The following is a 22,775-nucleotide window of genomic DNA, read 5'->3' as shown; positions in this document are numbered from 1 at the left end:
AAGTAATAAATTAGGCAGCCCTAACTTTGATACCATTTGCTAAGAGTCATAATTCGCCTTTTATAATTTCAAGTGAATCACAGAGGAGGTAGAAAGTGTTCCTTTCAGTAAGTAGATGGTCCAAATGCAGTACTTTTCATCACTGTTCACAAACTGCAAAAGGAAGGCATGGACCAAGGACTGAGCAGTCACCTTGTGCATAGCAAGCACTCACCTTGGGAACACCCCCAGGTAGGGTTCTATCAAGTAGAGACCCACTGTACTGTGAAGATGTATGTGATGAGAAAGAACTTCTGGTTTTACCTATTTACCTTTACTGTGGTTGAAATCAGCCTTATCTCTACATCCTACTCCAGGGAATTAGATTGGAACAGAAGTGAACTGCCAAGTAAAAGGTTTTTCTCCAAGCAATTTCATGATGAATTTCCTTTATGTCGCCTTTTGGAAAAGAGTCCACCAATATATGAAATTTTTTTCAAAAATGACTTTTTATCCACAAGATCAGTTCATTTTTTTATTTTTTAGTGAACAACAAAGGTTCATATACAAAAACTAACAGAGCAATAAGTCAATCATGAAATACATACAAGGAAATAAAAAGGAAAATAACTCACAGTTTCTCGCCACTCAAGCACAACATACTGGCTGCAGTGAGAGCTGGTCAATGTTTCAGACAGTGAACACAAAGGCCAAATGCCAAGACTGTCATCACACCACTTTCTGTTTTAACATCTCCTTTTCTTTCTTGGTCATTGTTCAGTTAGTGGGGGGAGTTGGGCGGGGGGAAAGAAGTTTATTTTAAGCAGTTGAATTTTTCCTTGGGCAAATATTTTGTCTGTTAATCTAACATATTATATATTCCTGTTATTAAATCTGTCCACATAGATGTTTGTCTATTCTATTTTATAATGTAAGATCATGCAGTACTTTCTAATTTCAGAACAGTAAGAATTATCAAAGGCAATTAATTTTGTACATAAATGCGCAGTTTCCTTCTTAATGAAAAATGTGCTCTTTGTGATCTTTGTTTCTTGAGAGAGTTGGTCAAGTAATAATCATGGAGCATTTCCTAAAATATTTATTTGCTGGGAAAATTTGTATGAAATGACACTTGAAATATAAAAAACATTGTTAGGTAACACTTGGAACAGTTAAAAATATACTTGTTTGTAAACTATCAATGTAAGATACTGAGCATCTGAGTGTCAGAGCCATTGTCTCCTGTTTTTCTAGAAAGTTGTTTGCTTTGTTTACCAATGTTACATCTTTGAAACATCTAACGTTATATATAGAAACATCAAGGCAATATTATTTGTACATATTATTAAACATGCAAAAATTTCCTGAAAGATAGCCCAAATATGGAAAGTTCCTCTACGCTCCACCTCTCCTCGGTACCATTCCACTGGGAGTATGGCTCTCTTGGAATGTGGGAGTGTGGTGGGCTATTTTGGAGAGGCAGCCCCTTTAATTACTGGCTCCCTATTCAAATATGTTGCCCAGTAAACTAAGTTGAAGGTGCCAAACAAGACTGGGAATACAATTCGGGACATTTTGTCGATCTTGCTGATGCTGTTGTAAGTCTTTTTGTTTTCAGAAGTCTTCTCTTCAGAAGGTTTTACTGAGACTGAAGATGCATTCAAAGTCCCTGCCGGGGTCTGTTCTTTTGGGATGTTGGGGGCGTGGGTCATCTTCCCAGTAGTATAAGCATTTGTTGACTTATTTAGTATGAGTTCTCGCTCCTTTTTCTGCAAAACATAATAAGAATGTAAGGGTATGCCATTTGCAGGTAATTTTAGCTCAATTCTAAAGGTTCTAAAGGTGTGTTCTCAAAAGAGAGACAGAGAAACATCAGCTTAGCTCTGGCCAAGGGCAGTCCTCCACAGACTTCTAAGCCTATAACCTCACATGGCCAGTTTTAGATATAAAACTCCCCAACAGACAAAGTAATTTATGGTGGAAAAACTTGGAATAGTTGTTAACTTTGTTGAAGCAGGGATGGGAACTGACTGGGAAGTGGCAATGGTGAACTACCTGGAGTGCTGGCGATGTTTTCTATCTTGATAAGGATTTGGGTTACACAGGTGAACATGTTCATTAGACACAGTAAATGTACCCTTAGTATCTGTGCATTTCGTGCTATGTAAATTTTGCTTTGTAAGAATCAAACAGTAAACAAAAAGTGAACTCTAGTTAATTATATGCAGGCTCAAATATTTAGTGGAAAATGTACTGTCATCTGAAATTTACTCTGAATGCATCAAAAAATAAGATGGATTTACAGATGGATTGAGTGTGGGTGGATGGATGGATAGATGCATAGATAGAGATGACACAAGCATAACAAATGTTAATTATAGACAGATTTTCATTGTAAAATTCTTTAAACATTGCTATGTGTTTGAAAATTTGTGTAATAAAATGTTGGAAAAAACTCTATTCCATTACCAAAGTAAAATATAGTATCATTAAATAAAATATGGAAAACAGAAGAGAGTAAATAAAGAAAATATATCACTGTATCAAAAAAAGGTATCTGCACCCCCATATTCACTGCAGCATTATTCACAACAGCCAAGACAGGGAAATAACCTAAGTGTCCATCAGCAAATAAATGGGTAAAGAAAATAAGGTTTGTATATACATAATGGAATATTATACAACCATAAAAAGAAGGAAATCCTGCCATTTGTGACAACACGAATGGACCCTTAAGGCATTACGCTAAATGAAATAAGTCAGACAGAGAAAAACAAATACTGTGTGATCTCATTTATATGTGGAATCTGAAAATAAAAGCAATACCAAAACTCACAGATACAGAAAAGAGAATGGTGGTTGCCAGAAGTGGGGGGGTGGGGTATGAGAGAAATGGATGAAGGTGGTCAAAAGGTACAAACTTCCAGTTCTAAGATAAGAAAGTCCTGAGGATGTAATGTACAGCATGGTGACTACAGTTTATATATATGTACATATATATACACACACATATGTATATATATATATACATATATACATATATACATATATATATATCATATCTATGGGAAGTAGTAATAACAGTGGGGCTGAGTGTGAACATGATAGCTGACCATGATGACGAGCCCATCTGACATTTTAGGGCTCTCTATTGAGCCCAGGGTTTCACCCTCCTCCTGGACTCACAGTCATGGGCCTGATAGCCTCAATTTCTGCAACAGAGACCCATCTGCTCTCCCACTACAGACCTGGCTATCATCAGTCTACCATCACATGGCCATCCAAGACCTAGTCCCTTAGCAAAGATTAACCTCCCAACAACACAACTGCTGGGTGTTGGGAAGCCCCCTCTCCTCAGACTCTATTCTTGCTCCTCCCCCCAACAAACATCCTTCATGGCCCCATCTGTTGGCATAATCAAGCCCAGGCGCTTCTGTCAAGAACTCCCATAGTCTGAGGATACCCTGCCTCTACAGATGTTTTCCCAGCTCCCCACCAATGGTCCACTGCAGTCAGCTCACTCCTGTTCAACCACCCCGACCCCTCAAAACGCACCCACTCTTGAGGTTTCTACTTGTCAAGACCCTCTCCTCCCTCCCCTTCTCCTCAAGAGGGCCCAGAATGGGTCCCGCTAGACCTTTCTCCAAGTGAGTAAGCTGGACTTGGAAGTGGGTCTTCCGTGACTGAACTTGGGCATGGAAGCAGAGTCACGGTGCTTGGAGGTGGCAAGAATCAGGTGGGCCAGATCAAGTCAGAACCTCTGACTTTTCATAAGAAAGGAAACAGCAGTATTAAATGCAAAAAGCAAGCATGAGGCCATGGATGAGACAGAGCTGAGAGCCCTCAACGGAAATGGAGTGTCTTGGGTTGCCATTACTGGTCTGTGGCCCTGCTTAGGAGGTCAGGACATATAACTCCAGACTTCCGTAATGCCTTATAGCACTCCCTTCATGCTGATTTTTCAAAGGACAAATTAAGTTTTACCTTCAAGTCTAAACTGATAACTCTGGCCTGCTCTTCTCTCAGAGCAAAGGATTTGTTTATTTGTTTCATGCATGGTATAATGAGCAGTTTATCATGTGATGTTTTATTTTCTATTCCACGTATGTTATTCTCATCTCCTCAAGGACATAGTTCATCTTGGAATGTTTTGCAACATTTTTCTTCAAATATTTCTTAGATTTAGTCACTAATCACCCTCTAAATACTCACTAATTTAATTGCTTGGAACAGAGTAATGCTTCCAGAATAACTCATGTGAGTTATTTAAACAAGCCAGCTCATCTTGCCAATGGAACTGGGTCTGTTTTGTTCATGTGCTGCTTCCAATAAGTCACTTCCTCTCTTCCTGACCTTAAAGCCACCTTGCAAAAGGGACACTACATGATGAAGTGGCAAAAGAGCAAGCAGAAGAATGGGCTGTACAATTCAAAACTGGACAAGTAGTCCCTGAACAGACAGGAGGTACTTTAGCAAAAATAACAGGCCTGAATATAAACAAGCACATTCACATGACATCAGACCTTTCACTTGAATGAAGCTGGTGATTCAAAATAAAGTGGTTATGAGTAAGACTTTGTAAGGACCTTGAACATAAGGGAAGGGATCATTTTGGGGGGAGAGAGGAGAAACACCCTGCCTTATATTTGGACATAGAATCAGGCACATTTTCTCAGAAATGAGAATCTGGAAGAATGAAATAAGGAGGAAAATGAAGTCAGTACCTTGACCTTAGCTGCTTCCGAGGCTTTTTTGCCATCCCAGGCCCAACCTCTCTTTGTGAAATAGTTGACTGTGGCAAACTCAATCAGCGCAGAGAACACAAAAGCGTAGCACACGGCTATGAACCAGTCCATGGCTGTCGCATAAGCCACTTTGGGCAGAGAGTTCCGGGCACTGATGCTGAGGGTCGTCATGGTCAGCACTGTGGTCACCCCTGGGTTGTCAGTGATGGGGGTGAGAGGGGAATGGAAACAGGGGTCAGTACCAGCACCCAGACCCCAGTATGACACCCCTGAACATGACAGACAAAGACAGAGAAGGAACTGGTCACTTTTATTCCCAGCCCGGTGGACCCCTCTCTCTACACTTTTCATAACACTTAACATGTTCATAGCATTTAAAATATGCTTATTTTATTTATCTTGTTGATTGTCTCCTTCTTCTAGAATATAAACTCAAGAGCACAGGGATGTGGGTCTAATTTATACGCATCCCCTAACTATGTCCCCACTGCCCTGAATCAAGCCCAGCAAACACCTGGCACTCAACACAGATGTGTCAAGTGAATGGTATTTCTTTGTGGTTGAGAGGCAATATCCAATTGAGAAAGGGCAATGACATTCAGGCAGCATCTAGTGAAGAGCTTCACAAAGATTTCTGTGCACCTTCAAAGCAGTGGGCTCGAAGCAAATCAGTGACACAGACTTTCTCAACCTGCAGACTTATAGGAGCCGGGGTGCAATAGAAGCACCAGGTCTGAATCTGGGTCTTGGCACTTCACTCCCTCCAAGAGGAATCAATGTCCCCATGAGGCTGCTGTGTAAGGTGCCTGTGGCCATCTACCTTGCCTTTTGGGAAACTTTGCAGAGACTATCCAGCAAGGCCGGATCCCTTAAAGGGGACCTTCTCTAGGACCGGCAGATTATGATGACATACAGGACACTGGCTAAGTACAGATTCTGATCTAAGCTACATTCTGGATGGTGTCATTATCCCCATTTTACAGGTGAGGAGCTTAAAGACTTAAATATAGTTAGCAATGTACCCAAATTCACCAGCTGGCAAGTGAGAACCTATATCCGGCCCAAGTCTTCTGGACCCTGTAGCCCACATGGCTTCCACATACTCTGCGCCTTCTTTCTTACCATGTTTTGTCTGCAGGGGGCTGCGCCTGTGTGTGTGGGGTGTGAGTGCAGTGCACCTGTATGGGTTGAATTGTGACCCTTCAAATTCATATGCTGAAGTCCTAACCTCAGAACCTCTGAATGTGACCTTACTTGAAAATACAGCCTTTACAGAAGAAATCAAGCTAAAATGAGGGCGTTAGGGTGGGCCCCAATCCAATATGACTAGTGTCTCAGACCCACACAGGGAGAACCCCACATGAAGATTAGATTTATGCTGCCACAAGCCAAGGAACCACCAGAAGCTAGGAGAGAGACCTGGAACAGATTCTTCCCTCACAGCCCTCAGAAGGAACCAGCTCTGCTGACACCTTGATTTTAGACTTGTAGCCTCCAGAACTGTGAGTAATTAATGCTGTTGTTTAGGCCCCCCTGAGCTCTGTTGTGCCCACCCTAGGAAACCCATACAGCACCAAAAGACTGTAATGTAGCTAGTGGTCATAGCAGCTTAGTTTTCATCCAAAGTCATTTTTCAAAGGTATTTATAAATATTCATTGAACATGGTACCATGCATGAGATTAATGCTTAATGAGAAATCACTAGGTATCTTTGATTTTTCTTAGAAATCCAGTTAATCATTGTGCTGGGGGAAAGTGTTCTGTGCATGACCATGAACAGGATTCTTGTGTCTTCTTGGGTCCTTTAACATCCTGGACATGCATTGGGAATCTTCAAGAGGAAACAGATAGTAATATGCAGCATTTTCCAAACTAAATTTTTTTCTCTGCCTGCCTACTAATATTCCCCCAAAGAGCTGGGAGACTGCCTGGCCGCGAGCCAACATTCACACCTCCTGAAAACATTCCTGAAGCTAAATCTAGTGAGGCAAGCAAAGCTGAGGATGTAGTTAGAGCTAGAGAGATCGTCCCACAGGAACAATCCTGGGCCACTCCCTGGAAACTCCCCACCCTCTGGCTCTCTGGCATCGGCCACACTACAGGAACATTAACATAAAATGCAGGCCACAGTTTCCTTCTTTGGAAGGGAAAGTGCAATAGTAAGAGCTGAGGAGAGAATTGCACTTTACAGTTTAGAATCATCCATCATCACAACTGACTTGCAAAACTATCTTTAGTATCGCTACTCGAATTTGACAAAATGAGCTTCAAAGTAGGAATCAACACTGACTATGTGCGCTGTGCCAGGGTATCTCCTGAGCTAAACTTAATTTATGTCTCAGGGAAGTCAAATTATGTAGTTCTAGATTCTTTTCATATATGTTTGATATCATATATCCATATGTATCTTATATATGTGTATATATACATATATATGATATCATATATACAGTTTATTACTATCATATCACATATGACATATCGATTACCACTTGGGGCTTAATTTTAAAGCTGCATGCACATTTCAAAGGAAACTGCCTGATAAAATACAAAGTAGTTCTTTAAGAGAACTGTGAAAATACTGTAGCAAAATCACAAGACAGACAATTTCAAACTTCAAAAAAAGGCTACCAGCGAAAGGCTTTTCAAAACAGAAACAATGATCAAGTAGACCATGCATTATTCCCCAGCCCTAGTTCATAGAGCAATCCTAAATCCTAATCATTAACACTGAATTCGTAACTAATTGGTCCCTTGCTTTTGTGGGTCACAGAATAAAGGCAGCGCCAGGAGTTCAGGGGCTTTTGTTTGGGGATGGCTGGAAGCAGTCACAAAACACCAGTCCTGGCCTGGCTTGGGGACACTCACCAAACACTGTCCTGGCTGGGACGGATTCTCGGTTCAGCCAAAAGGACACCTGAGACAAGATCACAGTCATGATGCAGGGAAGGTAGGTCTGGATGACGAAGTACCCGATCTTCCTCTTTAGATGGAAATGAGCCGTCATGATTGTATATTCACCTGCACATAGGAAATCAATGCAGTCAGCCACCTAAAGTCCTTCACTCCTGCCCTGTGGCTCCTGCCCCTTGGTCAGAGGTGGTCAGGGAGCCTCACTTCTCTCCACCTTCCTGTTGGACAAGTATTTATTTGTATTGTTTGGGCGACAGAGAGGACGGAGGATGCATGGATTTCTTAACAGTCATTTTATAGTAAGTCTTTTGACCCCCAGCCTCTGAAGAGTCTTTGCTGGCAGATGCCTTTCCTCGGTCAAATCAGATTTGTGTGTTTCCTAATCCCTGCTCACAATCTGTGCTACTCTCCACCCTCCCCCTTGCTGCTACTGCCATCAGGATTTCAGGATTTAGCCTCTCTAGATATAACTCGACATCACAGAGCCCTGTTGTGCATGGAGGGTTTTCTCCCTATTTCCCAACCAGGGTTGGCTCAAAGGAGCTGGGGACAACCACTCCTCCACAGGCTCCCTGCTCACTTGCCAGGCCTAAGAGGAGAGTGAGGAATAGCAGCTTCAGGAGCCACAGGTCCTGGCAACTCATCCTTTCCGCCACCCTCCAAGGACATTGGTGGCATTTCCTTGGCAATGCTCCAGTGCCTTCTCTGGATCTGCCTGGCTGTGTGGGAGGTGAGCGGGGACCTCCCATTCTTTGCTGAGAACGATGCTGCCCTGATGGTGAACTGGTAAGGAGCTGGGGCAGGCTGCCATGGGAGGGTGTGGGAAGGGGTGTGAAACTGAGAGTCACCACTGCTACCTGAATTTGCATCTCCCTGGGGAGATGAGAAGGATGCCTTGAGGAGCAGAGGCAGAGTTCAGGTGATCTGAGCACAAGAGTTCTTTGGCTGAATTGCAAAGAGTACATGGTGTGGCCAGGGAACTGTGAACAGAGGCTTGGGGCCTCCACTAAAACATACCCCAGGTGGGGCCAACTATTAATACAGGTGTGGTCTGCCAGCTGCTTGGGCAAAGTGTTGGGACCTTTGCAACTGATAACAGGGCTCAGATGCTTGCTGTTGGATTTGAACCCCAGAGCGCAGTAAGGCGAGCTGTGGATGTGTCCCTCTGTGACTTTTCTCATGGCACACTGTTCCTCAGACATGGAACGAACCACTAACATCACATGTGGTCAAAGGAGACCAAATTTCTCAGCAGTAGATGCAGACACACCTTCCCCATGGCCCCAGGCAAGTGAGACCTGGTGAGAGGGCCCAGCAGGCTTTACCACAGCAGAAAGAAACAGGGACAGAGAGCATGGGAGTAAGAGAGATTTAGTAGCAAAGACTGGCTCTTTGTAACGATCTACTTTTGCCTTTCCTAACACCTGAAGAGGAGAATTGCCTTTCTGTTTCTTTGCAGTAGGGTTTCAAATTACTCTCCTACTTTTAATTCTTTTTTGTTGTTGCTGTTCTTTTGTTTTTGTTTTATTTTTGAGTTGAGGGTAGCAATATCAGACAATGTTAAAGAAAAAAAAATAAAGACCATCTTTCTAGAATGCAAATAGAGGAAGAAAGCTCATTTATAAAATTTTAAAGAACTATATGAAACAACTCCAAACAGTAGCACCCTTCATTAACATCACAATTCTTTAACCAAAATTCCCGCATTGCCATCTTTTAACTTGTTCCCATAAAATCGGGTCTATTTCCTCTTCTTTTCCCTTTAATGTGGCGACCACAGGTGAAGCCGCCATCCTCCCAGTCCTGCCAGGCTCTCTCTCCTCTCCCCAGGAAGTCCAGTACGCTGCCTGCTGGCAGGCACTGAGCACCTGTGCAGGGGAGACATGTACTGAAAGTCCTCGTGCTTCCTGCCAGCTCCAAGGGCTGACAAAACAGACAAAGAGGGATGCTGATCAGGGGCTCCCCTGAGGGTATCCTCTGGGGATTCGAACTCATGCTGCAATCAGGGCTCACTCCATCCCTGTTATGCTTTTCTCCCCTGCCATGTGGAGACTCTCTCGAGCCATGAAGTCCCCTCTCCTGCTCACAGCCATGACTCGTGACAGTGACCACTAGAGCTGGACCTCCCGTGGCTGGAGGTGTCTGAGGACACACTTTGCAGGCTGAGGAAGGGGAATGGATTTTGTTTCTTTGGACATGCTGCCCATTTTGCACCAGGTGAAGCCAGGCTGGTACTGCCCCTGTGGGGCTCAGGCCAGCTCTATACATATGGAAGTGAGAGCACTTGCTTTCTTCTTGGTAAGGGCTCAGCTATTTCTATGCTGCTTGGTTGTGCTTTCCAAAATTTAACCCCAGGGAAATCTTCTCTGAGATGTTCAAAGCATGAGGTAGAGGGGCAGGTAAATGGGAGTATCTGCAGGAAGCCATCTACCTTCCCTGCAGAGACTGATGTCTGTGTGCTCAGTGCTCCAGCAGGGCTGTGTTATATAAGCAGGTTCATGCGGCCTCTGGGCAGGGCCTTCGGTCACCAGGGCCGGCTCACATGGGGGCAAATGCACCGCAGATTAATGCCCGGCATGGCCCTTAATGCTGCAGGCCCCGGCAGCTGGTGCCTCCCAGTGCAGCTGCAGGGAGGGGAGCCTAACGTGGAGGGTTCCTTGATGCAAGCACTGCACAACAGCTGTGCCCCAGATGGAAAGGAGAGTGCAGTTGGACAGGGTGAGGTGTGCTAGGGTGGTCCTCCAGTGTGGCATCTCCCAGAGTGTGGCATCCTGTGTGCGCCGGGTCTCACCTGTGCTGGTACTGATGTTCTCGGTGCCCACTGTCTGCCCTATCAGGTGATACTGGTTCAGCCTGGAGCCGTCTTCTGCCACCACCACTGACTTGGTGGTACCATTGGTCCAAACATAGACGACTTCAGAATTAGGGTACGCATCTGAATGGGGGGCAGAAAGCGGTATAAACATGGAATCATTTACAGCCTGATACAACCAAGGATGTTTATAAAAGAAGCAAGAGAGATGATCAGAAAGTCAAATTTAAACAACCTAAAGAGTGTACAGGATTGTCAGACCAGGGCAGAGGCCACTGCAGTTCAGGTCCTGCCCATTTCAAAGGTCTGAACGCTCAGAAACCAGTTCCCAGCACTTCCTGATATGTATTTTCTCTTCAGGGTGCATTATCGCACAGGCTCTGAGACCACAATACTGGGGCTTCCCAGCTCTTTGGCCTTGGGCAAGTCCCTTATGCTCTGTGCTTCAGTTCTTCCATCTGTAGAATGGGGTAGTAACAGCACCTACTTCTTAGGGCTCCTGCTATCATGACGTGACCTCCATGATGACATGATGTGTACAGCGCTTAGAGCAGCACCTTGCTGCATTGATTCCTATAAAGGTTCCACTTTGCAACAGCCACTTGTCCTGCTGTCCCATGCTGTCCTGGTGGGAGGATGTCCTAGGCAGGATCTTTGCCCTCTGGTGTCACACTTGTGAATGTTATGCCTATGAATGTTACCTTACATGACAAAAGGCACAGTGCAGATGAAATTAAAGCTATGGGCCTTAAAATCAGAAGATTATCCTGGATTATCCCAGTGGGCCCAGTACAATCACTTGAGCCATTAAAAAAAGAGAACTTTCTTCAGTGGGAGGTAGAGACACCCAGCTCAGAGATATCTGAAGCACAAATAAAGGACTTGACTTGCCATTGCTGGCTTTGCAGATGGAGGAAGGGGGCCACGAGCCAAGGAGTGAAGGGGAGAATGGCATCCAGGTGACAGGTAGCAAGGAAACAGGGACCTCAACCCTTCAGTCACATGGAACTGAGTCCTGCCAGCAACCTAAATGAGCCTAGAAGTGGACTCACCCCTAGAGCCTCCAGAAAGGAACACAATTCTGCCAACACCATGATTCTGGTCTTGTGAGACCCAGAGCAGAGACATCAGGCAAACCCCCTGTGTTGTGACCTAGAGAACTATAAGATAATAAAGGTGTCTTTTTATTTTTAAATTTTTTCCAGCTTTATTGACATATAATTGACATGTAACATTGTGTAAATTTAAGGTGTATAATGTAATGATTTGATATATGTACATACAGTGAAAGGACTACCACAATAAGATTAGTTAATAAATTTGTTTTAAACTGCTAAGTTTATGCTAATTTGTCATGGCAGCAATAGAAAACTAGAACAGGTAGATGGAGAACAAACAGACAGAAGTGTCTCTCCTGGACGAGGGAGATAAATATCATATGTAAAATATGAAATATGTGAGGTGGTGGTAAATGCAATAGAGAAATACAAGCTATGAAGCAAGAGGATGAAGCAAATGGAGTAGTCTGAGAAGGCCTGACTTAGGAGATGCAAGGGATGTGCAGGAGCTGGCCATGTGGCTCTTAGGAGGAAGAACATCCCAGCAAAGGGTGCTGCATGTGCAAGGGTCGTGAGGCAGGCACGTGCCTGCAATGCCCTAGGAGAAGCCAGGTGGGCAGTGTGGCTGGACGGAGAAGAAGGCAGAGGGCAGAGGGAAAAAAACAGATAAAACAGGGCCTCAAGGCCATTTTAAGGCCTTTGATTTTTACTCTGAGCTAGCCAAGAAGACACTGGGAGTTTAAGCAAATAAGTGACATATTCTAATTTATGCTTTAGAAGGATCCCTCTGGCTAAGATGAGAGAATAGAACGTAGGTGGGAAAGGGAAAACAAAACAAGAGACTACTTAGGGCAATATTAAAATAATCCAGGTGAAAGAAGATAGTGGTTGGAAGTGGAGAAAAGAGGAGAAATTAGGGATACATTTTAAAGGAAAAGCTCATCCAATTGGCTATTGAATTGGGTGTGAGCTGTGAGAGGAAGAAGACGGCCAGGCTGACATCTGGACAGGTCATTTGCACTTACTAGGATGGCAAAAATTCTGGAAGGACCTGGCTTCTGGTGAAAGAGCGGCAGTTCAGGTGCTGATGTGTCGGAGTAGAGAGGCCTCCCAAGGGTCTACTTGGGGATGCTGAACAGACAGTTGGCTATGTAAGTCAGTAGTGCACAGGAATAGTCCCGGAAGAGGATGTGACTTCTTGAGTCACCAGCATACAGATGTCAGCTGAAGCACAGTTGGTGACATCATCTGGGGAGTGGGTGTTGGTGGAGGAAAGAAGAGAGTGGAGGCTGATTTCCTAAGTGCTGCAGGGTCCAAAGTTGAAGAAGGTGGGGAGGGAACAGTAGAGCCACCCGAGCAGCGGCCACTGTGGTGGGAGGGCATAGAGAATGTGCTATCCCGGAGGACTGTGCCACAAGTTTCAGATGATGGCTGAGGAGAGGCCATGGGACCAAGCAGGATCTGCCACCAAGGCAAGCGGGTTCTGTAGAGCGGTGAGGCCAAAACTCAGTTTGCTTTAAGGAACCGGCAGACTCATCTGCTGGAGTTGTGTTGAGGCTCCTGAAGGTAAACCAGCACACCGGCTCAGAGTCCAGCCTGGGAATCTACACGGACGCCACATCTAGCACTTGGACACCTTCCAAACAAGTCGGTATGCTTCCCTCCCAGCTACCTAGGCAGATCACAACCCCAACTCCAGACTGAATAGAACTGGGCACCCTCCCAGGTGAGAAATCTGCAGACGTCTCAGGACACAGGGATGAGCTGCGGAGATCTGCAGCCAGTGCTGGCAGGGAAGGCATCTGTAAGCACACAGCATGAGACTCTCCAGCAGGTGGGGCTGGCCCCCTGCACTGTGAATGAGCCCCTGGAACAGCCATTCTGTTAGGTCTTACAAGCAAAACTGTGCTTGGATTGGAGGTTTCCATGGGTAGAAGCCAGAAGAATGGTCTCTTGAATGATCAAGAATGCTACTAAAGTGTGGAAGTTTCTTTGCACATCACTATCCTTATTCTTGCTTTAAGTGCAAAAGAGTATTCATAACAGTTGAAAAAATAATAAAACTGGCATGTATGCAGCAAACACTAAGGTTAATACAGAGGAAGACACCAGAACTTTCAAGGCCCTCCATGCATGACTCATTGAAAGCTCTCCTTCTCCCCACAAGCTGATATTCAGAAATTTATAATAATCGTTGCATTGTTTGCTTTGTAGTCTTACCTTCTGGAAAAGAGTCATTAAACAAAGTCCTTTTTGGCTTTGCCTATGTCTTCTTTGTGAAATGTGCTCATGTTTTTTACCCATTTGAATCATGTTTCTTTATATATTCTAGTACACATTCTTCTTGTTCTATTTGTTGCAAATATCTTCTTCAAGTTCATGGCTATTCCACTTGGTTTGGGTTTTTTTCTTTTTTGATAAACATTAATTTTAATTAGCCAAATTTATAAAACTTTTAATCTTTCTGTGTCTTATTTCAAAGGGCTTCCCTGTTCCAAGGTCAAGATACATCACACATGCATTATAAGTTGGAATGCATCATCTTTCTGTCAGGGCCTTAATCACCAGGAGTTGACTTCTGTATACATTTTCCCACAGAAGCATCCAATCACATTTTCTCCACGTGGTTTTCTGTGTTGCCATGGAAATCATTAAGCCATCCTTCCCACCCACTCACTTGCAGGGCCTGCTCTGCCAAATAAGGTTTCCATCAGGCACAGATTTTCTCTTTGCTGGGTTCTCTGCTCCACTGCATTTTTCTATCCAAGTTTCAGTCCACCCTGTCTTAATTGAACAGATTTTAAAAGACAACAACAGCTGGAAAGGTGAGGTCCCCCTTTTGTTCTTCAGGGGGCCCTGCTGTTCTTGGCCCTCTGCTCATCCATATACATGCTAGAATCAGCTTATCAGGCTTCCTTAAAAATACTCTGATGAGACTTTATATTGGAATCAAATTGGATCTACAGGTTATAGACTGGCGAGACATGATATCTTATGGCACTGACTCTTTGTAATCATGGATATGACATGTCTCCCCATGTATGTAGGTCTTTGAAGTCTAAGTGCCAGACATTAAGCTCTTGATTACAGACACATTCATTTCAAAGATATCCATCTTAAATAAACACATTGCCAGCTACACAACTAGATAAAGAGCCAGGGTGCCCCACCCCTGAAGTTCCCCTTTTAGAAAACCCATGGAGACCTAGACTACTGACCACGTGAGTGACCCTGCTTTTCTCTTCTCGTGCACTAATTTCCTCTATTGTGTTTTAAATTTGCCAATAAAGACTGAATCTGTGCAACCCTAGGCACCCCACCCTCAACTCTAATAAAGGCAGAACCCAGGTCTGCACTTTCTCTTCTCTCTCTCTACCCTCTACCTGCAGCCTCACTGTGTGGTCCCGGGTGTGCCCTGTACTCTCTGAGACTTGTGAGTAATAAACCTTGTTTTTTCAAAGTTCCCTGATGGTTGTTGCTTAGGTGCATCCTACAATCATAATAAGAACCCTAAGAGTTGGTCCAGCCACAACACTTGCTCTCCTAGGGGAAATGTCTGCGGGGGCTCATGGCGAGTAGTATGGCTCCAGATGAGTGTCTCAGGTATCATTTTCAATAGGCTGAGACGGACACAAAACAGTCTTCTATATTAAAATAAAGCTGTATCATCTTCTATCTTTTGCTAGATGTTCTTCCCCTAGATGTATGATACTCAACACTCTTTTCCAATACCCAGTGCACCCCATCCCTGAGCAAAAGGCCATATGGGAGGCCAACTTATCAAAAGGCTGCTTGGTGAAGGTGGGGTCAAAACCATGAGAATTAGTGATATAATTCTCATAGTTATCTACACATTAGTAAGGTATGAAATAGAGGTAAGTAGAGTAGACCCTGTGACAGCAATGGATGAGATACCATGGATGCTATATTCATATTGCAGGGGAATGTTGAGTGGTAACCTTGTCATTTTTTAAAAATTAATAGGACCTTCTGTTTTCAAGTTTTAGGTAATGCAGAAGTGTGTTTTTCACAAGTATAGCATGGAGCTCTCCTGACACAAGTGCATTCTGTTGTAATTTCCCTTCTTTACTGGGGAGACATGCAGCCCATGTGATGAAGGCAGAGGGGCTGAGGTTGCTCTCCACCTTGGAAAGCTGCTTTGTAAATGTCTGGTCACAGGCACTGCTGGGCATATGCTGAGACTCTGATGACTCCTTGAGTTCCACATAAATGACAGTGGGATTTCTATCTTCTTCCTATTATGTAAACGCTACAAGACCCTGAATATGGAACAGCCATGGCGCTCACACACAGATGTGAGCAGAGCAGCCCGCTGGATTCTGGCCAGGGTGAGCATGGAGTAAGTGGTAGATGGTAATGAGGCAGTGTCCCCTGGCTTCTTCTTGCTGTCCCCAGACTGGCTCAGGCAGCTTCCAAGTGCACCTGTCTGCATCTTCTCCCAGCTCATCTGCCTTGTCCCAAGGAGAGCTGCTGTGCTGTGAGACTAGCCTCCCTCAATGACCATGCTTGCAGTCAGGAGGGCTGCAGACATCCTGTTAACACCCCCTATTCCATTTCCCAATCCATAGGGAGCTGTGAGTCTGACCCTGGCCAAATGAAGTAAGGGGATCCCCACGACCCTTGGAAGATGCAAGTAGGTTGGAAAACGTAAATCTTGAAGCTCAGAAAGGAGCTCAAACCTCGGGGCAATAGGTCTTAGTGGCCACGGTCAGTTCTGAGAGTCAGGAAACATCTGGAAACATGCACATATGTGTAAAGGGAGTACAGAGCACAGGAAACAAACTTCCCTCATAGAGCTGTTTACTTAGTGCCAGGTCTGCTCACGGAAGAAAAGCAAAGCGGCGAAGAGCGGGTGAGATGGAGGAGAGGGAGGACATCAGGACACCTGCAGTGTTCTGGAGAGTGGCAGAGGTCTGGGGCTGTACGTGCCTTCTCTGGAGTTCTGGAGGGAGGCCGAGTGCAGACGTGAGACTGCAGATGGAAGTCGTGGGGTGGTGGAGGCACAGAGGTGGGTGTGGAGGTTAGGACAGCCCTGTAGAGGACATGGACACCCACTTCATCTGCTCTCCAGACTTCAGGGCTGGGCATCACTTTCCACAGTGGCATTGGAGATGGCACACAGTTAGAGATGGCTCTCCTTGGGCCCTGAGGCTAAGTGGCAAGTTGACCAGGGAAGCATGCAGATGCTGCAGGGATTGCTGGCTGGGGAGGAGGCTGGCTCTGTTACCTGTGGGATCCCTGGGCACAAGTACTCCAATCCTCTTTCTCCATTGTTAGGGGTAGAGTGAGTAACAATACTTATCTTACAGTAAGGACCCAATCAAATAATAATTGTAACTAGATAAAAGTTACTTGAAATCACAAAGCCATGTATGAATGTCACCTGCAATGTGTAATAAAAATTCATATGATCTTGATTTTCAAACTGTTAGTGAGTATGAAACGACTTATTTATATCATTAACATTAGTAGCATTAATAATTGCAACAAGAGATACTGAGGCCTCCAGCGTGTCAGTTCAATATTGCTGAGTTCTGCTGTCATCCAATTAAGGGTGGGAATAAATGACCGCTCATGCATTTCAGCATGGGCATTTAGCAGCACTAAATTCTTCTCTTTGTATCAGGAGCATGGCATTCAATCTCTTAGCTAGGACAACAATAAACGAGGCAATCAGGTTTGCCGTGCTACCATTTGTCATGATTTAGAGCTCCGGAAACATAATGCTCACCCTCCTCAGACTGTACATCAGTGGAGCCTGGCAAGAAGGTTTGAAACGTTTTCACTTACAAGCAACTCGGGAATTCATCACCAATTTCCAAAGGGTTCCTTCCCGTCAGCTGACACTTGCTGTCTGTCCTCTTCTAATATTGCAAATCCTGAATAGGAGGCGTCAGTGGCACTATTAACCTCTTATTTACAAGGCCTTTCAGAAGTGATGAGTTTTTGCCTAACTATGAGAGAACTATGATGGCATGACGCTGACCTTCAATAACATCTTTTGCTCTAAGCCTCTATTTCCCCATCTCTAGGTTGGGGGAAACAACACCGGTCTCCTAGGGGTGCTGTGAGGGCAAAGTGTATTCATGAATGGCTAGTATTTAGCATGTGTCTGACATGCAGTAACTGCTTAATAAATAGTAGCTACAAGAAATATAACCATATGTTGGGAAGGATTTCTGCTTGATGCCAAATCCAGTCTTAGGAAAAGATCTTTCTACTTGAATTCACTTTCTAATTGTTGTTCAAAAGCAAACCCAGTGTGTAAGGACCATTGGTCAGCCTTCTCTGACAGGCTGCATGGACACCCAGGAACTGTCAATAACCAGTTAGGAAATCCGTTGTTCTCTGTGTGTTCACATTACCTATGGTGTTAGAAGAAATGCAGATTAGGATGCAATGGATAACTGGAATTTTGGTGATTTGAAAACGTAAAGGATTTGAGTTCTCTGACACCCGTGTCTTTAGCCTTCCTCTCTTCTAAAACCGAGGGCCAGCAGAGCCTCAGAAGGCCTCACCACCCATTGCCCGTGGGACCTTCTGCAGGTCCCTGAACCTCCCTGAGCCTCAGTCCCCTGAGCTGAAAACCAAGCCAACACCCGACACATCGAGTGCATAATCTAGATTAGAAACTTTGTGAAAGATAAATGTATGTAGATATATTATCTCTAAAGGCCTATTGGACACTGAATATCCCTGCTCTAAATTCAGCAGGTAAAAATTAGATTGATGGGGCTTTGTCACACCATTTTCCTTGCCCAGAATCAACTGAGAGGTTAAATGCAGCTCTCAGCAAATGGAGATGAACAGATAACATTTCTGCCCTGTTACCAATGAAGCTACACTGGAAGACTGACGTTTGCTAGTCAAATGGCCCATCACTACCCGCAGTTAAGCCCTTGTAAAATTATGTTAGGTCACTGCCTCACTGGTCTGAGTGAAAGTGAGTCAGAGATCAGGCCCTCTGCATCTATGGACTTAACTGAGACCAAATCAGGAAAGAAAGACAAAGGACTGTCACCCTCCCAGCAGAAAAAGTACTCCTCCTGTGGAGAGGAGCGAGAAGCAGAGCAAAAGGCTAGATGTGTTAAAAGGACGTCCCTCCATGTAATTTCCCATCCTCTCATAAACTGATTAGTTTTCTTAACTCCAAACCAGCACTTCTTCCCAATTACTTCCAATTTCCTCATGGAAAATAGTATTTCCCAAGTCACCTGGTATTAAAATCATGATGCCCTCTTTGACTCATGTCCTTCTTTGATCCTATATATCTACCTGTCACATCTGGCCACCACTCTGCTCTCAGCGCTCATCACTTCTTGTCTTCACAGCAATCCTTAGCCCTTGGTTTCACCCCCATAATAGGGATTTCAGCATACCCTCCCCTTGCTCTGCAAATATCACCGTTCTACCTACTACTTTACACTTTCATATTTAAGGGTCTTCCTGTTTGGGTTGTAATGTCATCCTGTCACTTTCCCACCTCCACTAATTGATCCTTACCATTTGTGCTTTGCCCTCATTTCCAGTATGCTTTCTATTCAAATCCTTCCAGGTTTAGTTCAAAATATCATCCCCATGATGAGCTTCCCTGTCTGTGAATTCCAAGTGGCTTTCAGCTGCACAAGTGTATGTAACCTGATTACCTAAGGTGTCCATCATCAAGTCCTTGGGAGTAGAGCACCATTCATGCTTCTGTGTTTCTCACTGCACCTAGCAGAATGCAGAACACACCCAACGTATCTATTAAATAGTAATCAAGGTTAACTAATGTATCTCAACTCAGAAACAACAGAGACAAAGCTTCGGTGTGTTTCTAAGACCTCACAGACTGTAACATTTGCACATCAGGCCCTCTAACACCTGTGTTCTAGATCATGCACACTCAGGCTGAGTGGCTACCTGCTGGGCATGACAAATGCAGTCAGAGAGACATAATTCCACAGTTCAAATGTACCCATAGCTTACCACAGTGAGATTTACCCCGAGTTTCTGAAATTCTTTCCACTGGATGTCTATCAAAGAGGTGCCCATGTCTAATTTAGTATATATTTTTATGAATCCAGATGTTGTCTCATGACTTAATCTAATATTTAACGCATCACTCCACAAATAAAATGAACAAAAAACATTAAAGTTTTTTTCTTTTCTAAATAGTCTTGATTTGTTTAAGCACCTGCTTCCAAATATAAGCCATGCCATTATATTTAAGGAAATCCTTACAGACCAGGAAAAATCCCTCTATAAGCGAAGGCCAATTTCCACATTTGTTTGAATTCTTGAGAGTAGAGATAGCAATAACAGAAATGTCTCTTGATTCAGCTCTCCATTAGAGAAGCCAGAGCATGTGGCTCATTACAATAATGACACCTATTTGCATTCTTTTGTCTCCTAATAGCAGGGGACTGCTGGACTGGGTAATTTGAAACCCATTATACTATCACATTTAGCCTCTGCACACTCAGATGGCCATAGTACAAGTGAACTACTTGGCCAAGCAGCTATTTTTAGTGAATCCAAAAGATGAAAGAGAAGTAAGAAAAACACTTAATTGAACATCATTTCTTCTCTGAAAATTATTATGTTCTCAGCTGAAACTATAGAAGGCGAGCAAAGATGAAGTTTGCAGTTTTCTAGCTCTTGGTCAATTATTTACAAACATGATATATGAATAAAATCCTTCTAATTGCTTTTTATGTCATAGTAATGACATTAACAGCAAATATAAAGAAACAATCAACATCTAAATCAAATCCATCTTCACAATATCAGTCAGATGAAAAGAAATTTGGCATGAAAGGTCAAAATCTCAAGAAATATGTATATACACTAATTGATCTTATTTGGCTTGATTGAATGTAGAAGTGAAGAGATCCTATCAGATGCGTATTTTAGCTTTGAATATAATAAATGATTTAACTGCAGTTGATGGGTTGTTGACTATGAGATAATTTAGTTAAGAAGGATTAGAAGGTCACATATTTCCCTTTACCAGAACTGCTTTTGTGTTGCCTGCCCTGCACACCATTATCACCATCAAATCCATATATCACATTGACTTGAACTTATTTAACTAACGATAGAAAAAATAACGACCTGTGATGTTTACTGTTTTATCTTTGATCAAATCAAGAGAATAATTTTCATGTACAAAGAGCAGCATAATTTTAAGTTACACAACTCGTTTTCCTCTTGGGAACATGAATAATTCATTTTCCTTCAGGAACATGATTCAGTGATTCCCAAATAAGATGCCTTAGGGATCTTTTGAAGGTTTTGTCCCAAGTACCAAAGTGCACAGCCACCCCATGACAGCAAGTGATTTAAATAAATCCTGGTGAGAGTCCCTTTCTAATACACTGCTTCCCTGAAATAAATGTATAGTTTATCTCTCCATGGCATTTGAAGATCATAGTTTGAAAAAAAATGAATTATTTTCATCCAACCTAACGTTTGGCTCATCCCACAAGCTTACCTCTCCTAATCCCTTAGGAATGACAGAAGTAATATAAAGGAAGCCCTTGGAACCAAAGACGTTCCTCTGCCGGTAATGGCACTGTTCTTAGGTAACAACTACGAACACTGGACACCATATAAAAACAACTCCCTGAAGGCACTGGAGAATGAACAATACAGGAGGAGACTGGAAGGGAGTTGGCACTCGGATAAAGGAAATACCTTTTCACTTAAAAGCTGTGAGTCAGAGCAACGAGATGGCCAGGGTTCAGCTAGATCCCTCAGTCTTCCTGGTTTGAAGAACCAAAAGAAAGAGTCTGGAAGCTGTCAAAGCAGCAGCTGGAAAGTGAGGTGTAAAGTCCTAAAAGGAAAGTGCCACAGAGAGGGAGACCCAAATATGACATAAACACATGTATGTAAACTCTACCCAGATATCTAACTTACTAAGTAAACCAAAGTAAAAGAACCGCCTGACATTTCAGCTGTTGCCACCACAGAAAAGATGGAGTGTGGAGTTTGAGCTCAGTCAAATTAACCAGATTAAAAAAAATTTAACCCTCTAAATTTAGCATAATCCAGAGTCTCTGCAGTATAACACAGAAACATCCAGGAAAAAATTCAAAAGTATTAAATGTAAAAAAAAAAAAAAAGAGATACATACTCAAGAGAAATACAATCAATGCAGAAGGACCCCCAGAGGATTAGATGCTGGATTTAGCATACAAGGATTTTTAAAGTAGCTATTATGGCTATGCTTAAGGGTATAAACAAAAATAATGTAATGTTTTGTAATGAAGAAACTAGGAGTAAATCTTAGCAGAGACATTGAAACTGTTTAAAAGAACCAAATACAAATTCTAAAACTGACACATATAATATACTAAATAAAAAGCTTACTGTATAAGTTTAACAGCAAATTGGAAGTGACAGAAGTCAATGAACTTGAAGACAGAGCAATAGAAATTATCTAATATAAAGAACAAGAAGGAAAATAATTTTTTAAAAAAGGAAGAGACTCCTAGGGATCTGAGATATTATATCAAAAGTTACAATACATATAATTAGAACTCCAGATGGAAAAGAGAGGATTGCACAGAAAAATATTAGACAGAATAATGGTCAAAATGCCATAAATTTGGTGAAAGACAAATTTAGAGATTATAGAGGCTCAGCAAACACCAGGAAGTACACATAATAATAAAAAATACATCCAGGAGAACATCTGGCTCCAGGAAATGGAAATGTATTTCCCCCTATTCATCCCAGTACATATAACTAGAAACACTGCATATTACATATGAAATAAATATAGGAAGAATCTGAAAGAGAGAGAGAATAAGGCAGACAGACTTTGGGACCAGGGACCCAAGGGATGACCCAGTGGTGAGTTCTCTGGTTTTCTTCTTGCCTTTTACATTTCAGACTTGGAACCAAAGACTGGCAACCAAGAAATGCCAATGGGCACAGAAAAAAACAGTAACACTAAGAGAAGCCTGTGTGCTCTCTATCCAAAGGACCAGGAAAGGATCAGCCTATCAAGGCAGATAACTTTTAGACATAACTGCTCTACTCCAGTCAAATACCACAGAAAAATCATGCTCCCCCCCATCCCTCCCAGCAAAGAGAGTGGAGACCCTAGACTTTCACCCTTAGCAGGTGCCCCAACCCACCAATGGAGTGTCATCAGAGAAGGTCAGGTACAGAGAGAGCCAGGACCTTCATCCCTGCTAGGCAGTAAAGATGCTTATTCCCCATAGTGTGCTGGAGGCCATGTGGGGAGCCAGGAGTTCC

The 22,775-nt window shown here is 43.3% G+C and overlaps 1 protein-coding gene across 7 annotated transcripts in view; it reads right to left on the bottom strand.

Annotated features, from left to right (window-relative positions):
* Positions 1–501: 501 nt before the first annotated feature.
* The window catches only part of GABRA5 (gamma-aminobutyric acid type A receptor subunit alpha5), a 72,718-nt gene continuing 50,444 nt past the window's right edge, over positions 502–22,775 (bottom strand). For all 7 annotated transcript variants that reach the window (XM_008539870.2, XM_070620806.1, XM_070620784.1 and 4 more), the window contains 4 exons: positions 10,429–10,572; positions 7,593–7,745; positions 4,704–4,915; positions 502–1,748 (listed from right to left, as the gene is read on the bottom strand). In XM_008539870.2, the coding sequence (XP_008538092.1) occupies positions 1,446–1,748; positions 4,704–4,915; positions 7,593–7,745; positions 10,429–10,572 (812 nt within the window). In that variant the 3' untranslated portion in view covers positions 502–1,445. The remainder of the gene's footprint in view (positions 1,749–4,703; positions 4,916–7,592; positions 7,746–10,428; positions 10,573–22,775) is intronic.

Source organism: Equus przewalskii, chromosome 1 (assembly GCF_037783145.1).
Source record: "Equus przewalskii isolate Varuska chromosome 1, EquPr2, whole genome shotgun sequence".
Classification (NCBI taxonomy): domain Eukaryota; kingdom Metazoa; phylum Chordata; class Mammalia; order Perissodactyla; family Equidae; genus Equus; species Equus przewalskii.
Note: the sequence above shows the minus strand (reverse complement) of the source record. Positions and strands in the feature narration are given on the sequence as shown.